The sequence below is a fragment of the Penaeus japonicus genome, unplaced genomic scaffold (assembly GCF_977035675.1).
Source record: "Penaeus japonicus unplaced genomic scaffold, GWHDUDI00000001_assembly GWHDUDI00000028, whole genome shotgun sequence".
In the NCBI taxonomy this organism is placed as follows: domain Eukaryota; kingdom Metazoa; phylum Arthropoda; class Malacostraca; order Decapoda; family Penaeidae; genus Penaeus; species Penaeus japonicus.
This window is the reverse complement of record NW_028234430.1, coordinates 28238423-28248897: the sequence shown is the minus strand read 5'-3', so window position 1 is coordinate 28248897 and position 10475 is coordinate 28238423. Positions and strand designations below refer to the sequence as shown.

The following is a 10475-nucleotide window of genomic DNA, read 5'->3' as shown; positions in this document are numbered from 1 at the left end:
CTAAAAAGATTTATAGAAAAACAAATATTTCAAATTTCCTGATAAAAATTAACGGTCTTGAAAAGTCTTCTTTTCACTTGAGTGAAATCCTGTTAACAAAGCTCAAACAATTCTTTCAATTAAGTGTAATTCAATTTTTCTAAATAACAAAGGAATTTCTACAAGATATAGCAAATTAAAACCTGTTTCTTCCAAGCTAATAAAAGAAAAAAGAAAAAGAAAAAGAAAAAGAAAAAAGAAAAAAAAAAGTACAAACAAAAGAACGTAAAAAGAAATGCAAGATTATCAATACAGCACGATGCTTGCAATTGCAACAATGTACATGAACATCCTCTCCTTTCTCCTCTTACCTCCTCGCTTGGAGCATCCTCCTCCACCTCTGCCGCTTCTCTGTCCTCCTCTTCAGCCTGGTTCTGCTCCTGCTCTTGTTCCTCCTCCTCCTCCTCTTCCTCTTCTTCCTCCTCCTCCTCCTCTTCATCCTCTTCCTCCTCCTTGTCTAGCTCTGCTTTGTCGCCTGACCTATCGAGGTCCTCTTGGTCTTTGAGCTCGTCTCTTTGGTATACCATCTTCTTGTACATGTTCTTCTTTATGACTTTTCTTAGTCTCTCTATTTGCGTTTTCGTTTTCTTGTGAACTGGAAGTTTGGGTGGGATTCCGCTTTATTTTAAAAACTATACAAAATCTATAAAAATCACTGTCTGCTAAATATGAATAAACAATGATGAAAAATATATGAATTATGAAATTGTCATCTAGGTTGACAGAATTGAAGTCTAAAAATACAAACAATTTAAACACAAAGGAGCAAATAACAAATCATATTAACAACAGTTGACATGACACTCTGGCCTTCATCCCAAGTGACAGAGATGAAAAGACTGGTTGCTGTCTCAGTGTACAGATAGCCCGGGGAGCTAGGCCAGTGGGCTGTGAAACACCCTGACAAAATGACCAGGCAGAGGCAAATTGACCTCGTCCTCAACAGGTTGTAATGAAATGCTTACCTCTTTGTAAATGCTTGACAACGGACAAGATATTGAGGAAGGTAGTTTGACAGATGGGACAACAATATATATTTCTTTCGTAACCATGCTGTGTTCGTTGGTGGACACTCAGCGTTTTCTGGGTGGCGAATCTTGTATTGCCTTTGAAAATAAATCATGGTCATTAATAGGGGAATCACTATGGCATCTATAATTTACAAAACACGCACAAAAAAGATAATTATTTAAAAATGATGCAAAACAGTTGATGGAATTATCTGAATTGTTGCAGGATATTACCCTCTTCATTTTAATAGCATACAAATCAGTTCCATATATTGACTTGTTCAGTGACTAAAAACCTACAATTCAATAAATACACTAATATAAAGAAACTTATATTTATCAGGCAAGAGTATCAGCTTTGGGGATTTATTAAGTTTAGTCAGTATAGTTGAAGAATATCTATATTTGATTTTCCTTTCTCTACTTCTGTTGATATCTATATTTTATACATATTACTTTCTGAAACTTGTGGCTTTCCCAGGTTTCATTTGGTGTTTTTAAAATTTCCTTCCTTCAATATGAATGGATTATTAAATTATCAATGCTTCTGGTATTACATGAACTAACACAAAGCAATTCAATAACTTTAAGTCAATTCTGTATTATGAAAACTGTCCATCTTTGCCTTTTACACCTAAAGAATGCACAGTCTTCACTAAACAAACACCTTCATCTCCTCTAATTTTATCCAAAACAACATCTGCATTTCTGGTATTTCCAAATCAAAATCTATATGATAGTACTTAAAAATGTGAAACCACTTTCTGGCTTCCTATAGAATATTGGGACAGGTTGTGCATGTCTTCAAGTGAGCATAAATAGATTCAGTACACACGTCCTTTAGGGGCTACGGGGGAACATCTGGATTTTGATACTGATTTTCAATTTCTTTGAGCTAGATCTTTCAGACACACACCTTACTTCAATTTTTCTGTGTGAAATTGAACCAATTATTTGAAAATCATACGGAAAATTGAGGCAAGATAAGCTGAACCAATTATTTTCATATCAGGAGGGAAAATGTGGTGATCTTTTCTTCTTACGGGGCAATAGCTTAGGGCATAATTTCAAATCAAGGAGGAATAACTAGATCACATGTCTTCCAAGAAAGTCCTTCACTTGGGTAACTTTAAGAAGAAGAAAAAATTGTGACAAGAGCTCACATACTGGAAAAATTAAAGATAAAAGGAAAACAGCAAACTGAAATCCCCAAAACAAAATAATTCTGAAGAAAATGAGCAATATGCATCAAGATAAATTCATGTTCATTGTCAAAATACAATAAACATTTTCTGTGGATATAGTCATTCCCTGTATCCATTTTAACTCTTCTGAGGAGGACACATCTTACCATGTGTGTTCTCTATAATTTTCTAGACTTATGGACGAAATACAAGTCTACATGATGATACACCTATGTGATACTAAGTAGCATTTGGTATAAATGGACATTATAACTAAAGGAATAAACAACTGCTAATTTCGGCAAACGGAAAAATGGAGTATGATCCTACCCCGTGGAAATGCTTGTCTTGAAAGTGTTGATATAATTCATTCTATCAAACTGAAGTCCATACCATTAACCCCTTCACTACGGGCAGTAGAAAACGCTCCTCGCACCGTGTCCGAGCTGCCAGTGCGCGCCAAATTTTAAACGTCGCTACTGAATATGACAGGTTTTAAGCCAAAACCTCAACATAATCATCATGTGTTATATATCAAAATATGCATAGTTAACCTCTTCCCCCATATGCATGTGACAAGTTATTTACATGGGTTGGGAGGAAGATGGAAAGAGTGACCTTGGTGGGAGGCCTCACTCAGATGACCAAAGAAAACGATTGAAATAGTATGGTAAACTAATCATAATAAGTTTTATATTTTTACATAATGTTTCATAAATAAATAATAAAATGATTGCTGGCAGGGCCCATCAATGCCTCCCCTGGTATAAGCGAATCCCAGTCTTATGTAATAATAATGAAAATCAAATAATATATCGTATCATATCCGACCTCTATTCTGAAAGATCTCGTACAGTATCCGGAAGAAAGAAAACTTAATTCCACCAGAACTGGGCCATGACGCAGTATGCGCGTCCTCGGATTTGACGTGAGCGCTGCGAGGACGCAGTATACGCGTGCTCTTGTTGAAGGGGCTAAGTCTAGGTCAAGATCTATTCCGATCCATCAGTCTATCTATATATCTAAGGTAAATCCTATTATCCCTCCTTTCTTTCACACTACTTCAAAGTACTTACATATTCTACAAATGATTTCTTTGGACACATCTGTGCTACTCGAAGTTTGCTCCACTTCCATATTTGTAACGTTCCCAGCCGCTGTTTTCATAATTTCCCCGTTTTCATTGATGGCAACGGTTAGCCCCTTTTCGTGTTCCGATACCTGATGATGAGAGAACATTTCATTAAATTTTCTACATTTTCATTAGATTTTCAACAGTAAACAATATAGTAACATAGTACAAAAATAGTAGTATAATTTAATAATACACACATACATATAAATAGATAAATACATAAATATATATATATATATATATATATTATATATATATATATATATATATACATATAAATAGATAAATACATAAATATATATATATATATAGCAAGTGTGTATGTGCCATATTTCCCAGTCTATTTCACACTTATTACTCTTAATCTTTATGTCAAACCCCCACTGCTACTGATGCTAAAAAGGACTACTCTTCTAGATGAAAAATCTTTGTATAATTCAAATTTTCTGTCAAGAGAGGGATAACTGTATTCTTTGATTTCATATACTATAATTCTGAATATCATTAAATCTCTGCATGATATTCCCAATGTTAGGTTATGCCATCTAGATCAATATGTAAAGTAAATTATAGTGTATCATACCTCTTATATTAGAAATAAAGATAATTCAGTAACTATTCATCACTTCCTTAAAGTCCAAAATATGATCAAACAACAGTTGAAATGGCAGTCAGACAACTTGATATAGGTTCAGTGGTTTGTGCTCACGTTATCATTTCACTTGAATCAAAAAGTATAGCTATTATCTGTCACAAAAGCTAAAATTGCATTTAAACAAACGAAAAGTTTACTCAAAGTAAAGGTCCAACCATTTGAATCCTGTTGAACATTTTTACCTTTAGTAATTAATTTCTTTTAATTAAAAATATAAAAAAAAATGAAAAAGTGTGGTGTACAATTTTCAAGCGGGGACATACAATATGAAAACAAAGAAAAGTATCTGTTATGCCGATACTTGGTAAATCACAAAGGAAACTAATATTACCTCATCGATCATATTCCTGATTGTGGATACCGGGGAAGGTTTGGATGGTGGTACGTATGTTTGGTACATTGCATTGGCGACGCCCCCTATGTCTTCTAACACAACCGAGCAGTCTCGACTGAGCTTGTCCCGCTTGTTGTTGATTTCACTTATTCTGAAAGGAATAAGTTAAGGAAGTTAATGCACTGAAAATGTCATAAATCTCCTCTGACAAATTAAACTGGCAATGTCTATCTTCACAAAAAAGTAATGAAGCAGTACCAAACATTTCCTTGAAAAATAGAAAATAAAGAAAAAAAAATCATCACACCAAAAATACAAGCTTAAAATTAACGAATAACAATACCCTTATAACATATAAACAAACAACCAAAGCGAAACGCAATTCCCCCGTACCTCTGATAATAATCTGACGACCCAGTATACGTGGACGAGGAGAGACTGTGCTGTTTCCTCTTGTTGGCCAGCCTCCTCGCTATGGAGTCAATACCCGATCGTCTCTCACTTCTTTGTGGATCAGGTCTGACCGGCACTGTCAATGTATTTGATGCTGATGTGGAGGGGTCGGGTTGGAGGTGCTGTGGGGTGTCCGGAGGAGGTTCTGGCTCTACAACTACGGTTCTTGAGTGGCTAGTAATGCCCTGTACATTATCCTGGGAGACAATTTGAGAGTCGGTTACACAGGAGGGTATTTTGGGCATGCTGTGAGGGTGAGGGTGTGGGAGAGGCAGAGTGTGTGTGCGCATGTGTGTACGTGTGTGTGTGTGTGTGTGTGTGTGTGTGTGTGTGTGTGTGTGTGTGTGTGTGTGTGTGTGTGTGTGTGTGTGTGTGTGTGTGTGTGTGTGTGCGTGTGTGTACACAGCTTTGTGTGTGACTGAGGGGCATGGAGTCTCCAAATAGTTAACACAGACAGGATAAGACAGGATACTTTTGAATACCCTCTATGGAAAGTTTGTTTTATGTTTAATCAAATATATTTTCATAAGCATACTATTGAATTAATATAAACACAAACATTAAAACATATAATTTTTTGAGAGGTAAATAAAAATAAAACAGGATTACCAATATAATCAGACAAAAAAACTTTTTCACTTGTAATGTTGCTAAACTGCCACCATCATTCTCTCCTATTACTCCTGTATGATATCATCATTAATAAAAAAAAAAAAAATCCAGTATAAAGAGATGAGAAAACTTTATCCTAAAAGAATTCAAAGACCAATAACAGCAACTCATCCAAAGACACTTCTATACTGACTCATTCACACTGACTCATGCATTCAAAGACACATACAACTCATTCTAAAATACTTACTTTATGAAACAGTGATCTGACATCTGCATACTCTTCTTGGCAGTATATTCTTTTATGAGCGAGGAAATTCACTACCGATCTGAAGAGGTTGTTGCATACTTTGCACTCGAGGATCACATCGCACTCGTTCAGGATCAAGTTTTGTACCTGGGGAGACACCGAGGGGATCTTTTAGTGGATTTCATCTCTCCATTACTAGTTCTACTTGGTGTTTGTCTTTAGATGACTGACCCTCAAAAGCTATATTTCATTCCTTGTGGATAGTTTCTAAGCTTTATTTCTTTCCTTGTGAATGTTTCTAAGCTTTATTTAATTCCGTGTGGATGTTTCTAAGCTTTATTTAAATCTTGTGGATGTTTCTAAGCTGTATTTCATTCCTTGTGGTTGTTTGTAAGTATCAATCAAGTAACAAGCAGCTACCTCTGGCAGGTTAAGCTGTGCCAGATTTCCCTGCACCTACTTGAGAATGAGTATAATTCTGCTTTGTTTACATTCTCTATTAGCGAACCCAGGAAAATCTATATACATTAGGGGATCATGGTTCACAATGAGTCCCAAAGGAGTCTGGTCTAATATCCCTAAGGGAGAAGACAGAATTCGAAGGTATTTAAGGACAAACAACCCCTTGGTACTTCAATTTAAGGAGGTAGGTTAACTCGAACTAATCCAGAATTTACTGAATTGACATAATCTTGCTGTATGTAATTATGTTTTTTTTGTAACATCATGATGTGTGTCAAAAAGATTGACATTCCTTTCTAGACAGGCCACACCTTAAGTGTTCAACCTGGGCTCAAACATTTTAAGATATGTGTTTTTTATTATTTTCTAGAGTTATGGTATGAAATATGTGTCTATATATAATACATTAGCTATGTGATACTAATTTGTATTTGGTATAATTGGTCATCATAACGAAAGGAATAAATAGCTTATAATTTCAGCAAAAGGAAAAATGCAGGATAAAAGTTATAATACCCTGCAAAAATGCCCATACTGGAAGGATTAACTGAATATAATCCTATATTAAAGAAAGAAAGAAAAGATAACAATCATTGCATACCTCTTTCGTGCCTGTGACCAGAAGCTTGGCGAGGTTTGCAACTCCATTTGCAGAGGCATTGATGGACTTCTTAAGAATTGAGTAATCGGGATCCTCTGGCAAGTCGAAAACTTGAATTCCCTGTAAAAATGGAGGAAAATATGATTATTTCTCTCATACTATTAGCTTTGTGCTGAGTCTTCTTTACTGACCTTACCCTTAGTTTTCTCTGTTATTGCATGGTCCTATTCTAGTCATTTACTGAAAATAATTACCACAGGCATTTTAAATGGAAGAGGAGCAGCTTACACAGAAATAATGGTTTATAACAGGAATTGACACTGAATGTGTTCTATTCAAGTCAGAAGATGCAAGTTCTGTTTAGACATCTGCATATTATGAGTTCATAATATAAGTCCCTGAGCTTGAGTTTAAATTGAATCAGCAGTCTTCTGCTTGAAAGCCAGCTAATCCATCAAGTTCTATGCTTATCAAAGGAGAGTTTTCTGTTTTATGGGAGGATTGCCAAGCCAGGATTATAGCTTTGACTTCTGAACTGATATAGATATATGTTGACTGTTTCTATGCATAGCACTTGGATAATTCTATACAGAAGCTACACAATGCTGATACTAAAGATTTTGGTGTTTACTGTCAACATAGTAATTCAAGTTCCCAGAAACCAGTTATCAATATAGTAATCTCTAGTACTTAGAGGGACATATCATCAAACAATCACTGTGGCCTCTGTGCCTAACGGGGTCTAGCAAAAGGCCATGTAGACAGAAAAAAAAGTACATTTACTGCAATTAAGGTTCAAATCATTGCTACAGTTAGGTTCCTGAAACTACTATCAGGACATGAAACTTCATAAGATGTCCTTTGATATCCAATTCATTAAATCTGTGACACAGCTATCTATATAGAATGATCAGTTCTAAGAACACATTAAAAAATACACACACACACACATATATATGATATAGATATGTTCCCTTGCACACAAAAACCTATAAAGCAATTTACAAAAAAAGAAAGAAAAGAGAAATACCACACTTACATTGTCTCCCTCCTGATCCCCACACTTAGTCTTCGAAGCAGTGGACTTTGCCGAGGGCTGTGAGCTACTGCTGCCCTGATTGTTCCCGCTGCTGCCGCCCGCATGCTTTGTACTGCTCGCAGATGAGGTAGATGCTTTGTAACTACTGCTGCTGCTGTTGCTGTTGTTGTTGTTGTTGTTTGAGGCACTGGTATGGCTGGATGCAGAGACCTTCCCAGAGGTGCTGGCAACACTCACTTTACCCGCAGCAACTTTGGTGCCCTTGGCGGAGGTTTTGGCTGCCCCCTGGCGCGTAGTGGGGGTGTTCTTGGTGCTGGCTGTAACCTTACGTGCGAGGAGTTTCCGTGCTCTTTTCACCATGTCTGGGTTGTTTAGCATTCTGGAGAATAGGTTCAGAGTTTGTTGTATTAAAAAGGATGTTTGTCAACCAAATATACCAGAGTTAGCCAACAGAAAAGTCTAAAAATGGAATGAGACAAAATTCACAAGTCACCACTATGTGTAGATCGAGTCTATTCTTGCAGTAACTAACAAGCCATAGAGTCAACAGAAATGCGATGATAAAAGGGGTGGGGCGTCACCTTACCTACTGATAGTCTTCTTGTCGATGTTGAAGTGTTGAGCAGTCTTCTTCTTAAGTCCAAAATTATCATCACCTCCATTCTTGAAGTAGTAATCAAGTACCTTTAACTTAAAATCACTGGTATATGTTATCTTCTTGGAAGACATCGCCATGGTACCTGCAAAATCAAGTTGGGTGTAAGCTCTTGTCTCTGATCTTTATGTATTTCAAAAACATATTTTCTTGATATTCATTCTCTTCTGCTCATAGTCAATGTGTAATACACTATAACTTATAAAGTAAGTCAACATTCTGTTTTGCTCAGAGCAATGTTTAATCTAAATGAAATTCAATAACAGCACCCTGATAACCTGAACAACCCACAATTGTCCCCCTAAACCAGCAATTCTTCCTTTTTTGCCGTGTGTTCCCTTCCGACTGATACACCATTAAATCCATGGCCCCTTTCAGTGTTTGTCACCTTCTCCAATTCAAACATTAATAGTAATGAAGAATGTAATGGTGTCAATGGCTACCTGGACATGGTGATAATAGGTATAGAACATAAGCTCATAAGTAAGCAGGATTTTCACATTGCTTCAAGGCCCCTAGAGAGTATCCTTTATACCAAGCCATGCTGGAGCCAGGCAATTCATGCTGAAAGATAGCATATCTTTGAGCTAATAATATGTTGGCACTGAAGTTGGACATGAATATATATTGAACTTACAGTTTGGTATAATACTAGAAAACATTTTATGGGCAAAAAATCAGTGTGGAACAAATCAATCAATGCTAATATCTGCTATACTTCATAACTACAAATATGATAATTCAGATCACTGGTGTATGTAAAGCAAGCTCTCCAGTTTCAGGACCCAGGTGGGGACCATGCTGTAACTTTCCCAACTCCTGAAAAGGGTGTACTATTGATAAAACTCTAAACAATTAGTATTCCAGCTTCATTAATAATCACTTGCAAAGAAACAATAACTTTCGGAGATAAATGAATGCCTAATAACGAACACAGACACGCCGAAAACCTGTTCCACCATTGGTCTTTAGTAGGTCAAGCTTTAAAAAAATTATGATAGTCACCCCTCTCACTGGAGTCAACACAATTTTCTTTATTAAATATGAACTAAATCCCTTACAGCATTCCCAAGATATTTAGCAACAATACAGGTAAGGACTGTGTCTGTAAGGATATAGAGCTCTAAAGGCAGGATGGGTTGAAAGAGAAGAAAAAGATCGTTCCGACGGCGTGGAGAGAGGCAACCAGAGGGACGAGTTGGCGCCCTGGTGCCTTCCTCTGCTTCCTCCTCTCTTCTGTGACTAAATCCCCTTCTGCAACGCTCAGACTATCACCGAACACAACTTTTGGCCACGGAGAACTTTTCTAAAGCCCCACTGGAAGTCCAGCTCTCGCCCGACGGCAAAATGAGGCGAACAACCTTTTCAAGTTGGCCCTTTGGCTTTGTCGCTCGTCCCTCCGAAAGGGGATGTCGCACACCATGCTCACTATACTTTCGCTTTTCTCGTGTCTCTTTCTCATCGAACGGGCTAATTTCTCGATAGTCCCCTCCGCCGTTTCATTACATACCTGGCACGACGTGAGATAAATGAATCGCCCTGTTGCGTAGTAGGAAATTCTCGATCCTAAAAGAGGCTGGCAGGGACGCCCATCCTCCTCGCTGCTCTCCTTCGAAGGCGCTCGGGAGAGGGCAGCGCTGTCAGCCAATCAGAACGTGGGGTCGGCATGACGTCATCGACCGCCAGGTTCAAATGTCTCGCGAATGTCCAGAGACTGTTTTCGTGTCTTTTTCGTTTAAAATAAGGTCAGTAAGGCCATTCGAACATCGTTGTTATGTTAATTCAATTATTTGAATAATGCTGAAGGTAATTTGAGTCCGTTTGGCGGTCACAGCGAAGCATGGTTGAGGCGAATAATGAAAATCAATACTTGGACACTGGCTGCCAAGATGGAGAATGGGAACACACCCGGATACATCCTCAACAGGGGCTCGAAGAGGGGCTTGCGCAGTTACAGTTTTCAACATTGCAAGATTAATTCAGCGGTTTCTACGTGTCTGTACCTCCGGCATCTCAAGTGACGACGGATGCTCAAACTTAAGGAGG

General features: G+C 37.5%; 1 protein-coding gene across 1 annotated transcript in view; it reads right to left on the bottom strand.

Annotated features, from left to right (window-relative positions):
• Positions 1-10079, bottom strand: part of LOC122257010 (uncharacterized) — a 25599-nt gene extending 15520 nt beyond the window's left edge. The window contains exons 1-10 of the mRNA XM_043022010.2: positions 9940-10079; positions 8361-8514; positions 7775-8153; positions 6736-6855; positions 5673-5819; positions 4751-5007; positions 4355-4508; positions 3310-3454; positions 1005-1145; positions 351-634 (exon numbers count right to left, since the gene is read on the bottom strand). Of these exons, the coding sequence (XP_042877944.2) occupies positions 351-634; positions 1005-1145; positions 3310-3454; positions 4355-4508; positions 4751-5007; positions 5673-5819; positions 6736-6855; positions 7775-8153; positions 8361-8509 (1776 nt within the window). The 5' untranslated portion in view covers positions 8510-8514; positions 9940-10079. The remainder of the gene's footprint in view (positions 1-350; positions 635-1004; positions 1146-3309; positions 3455-4354; positions 4509-4750; positions 5008-5672; positions 5820-6735; positions 6856-7774; positions 8154-8360; positions 8515-9939) is intronic.
• Between the last annotated feature and the right edge of the window lie 396 nt (positions 10080-10475).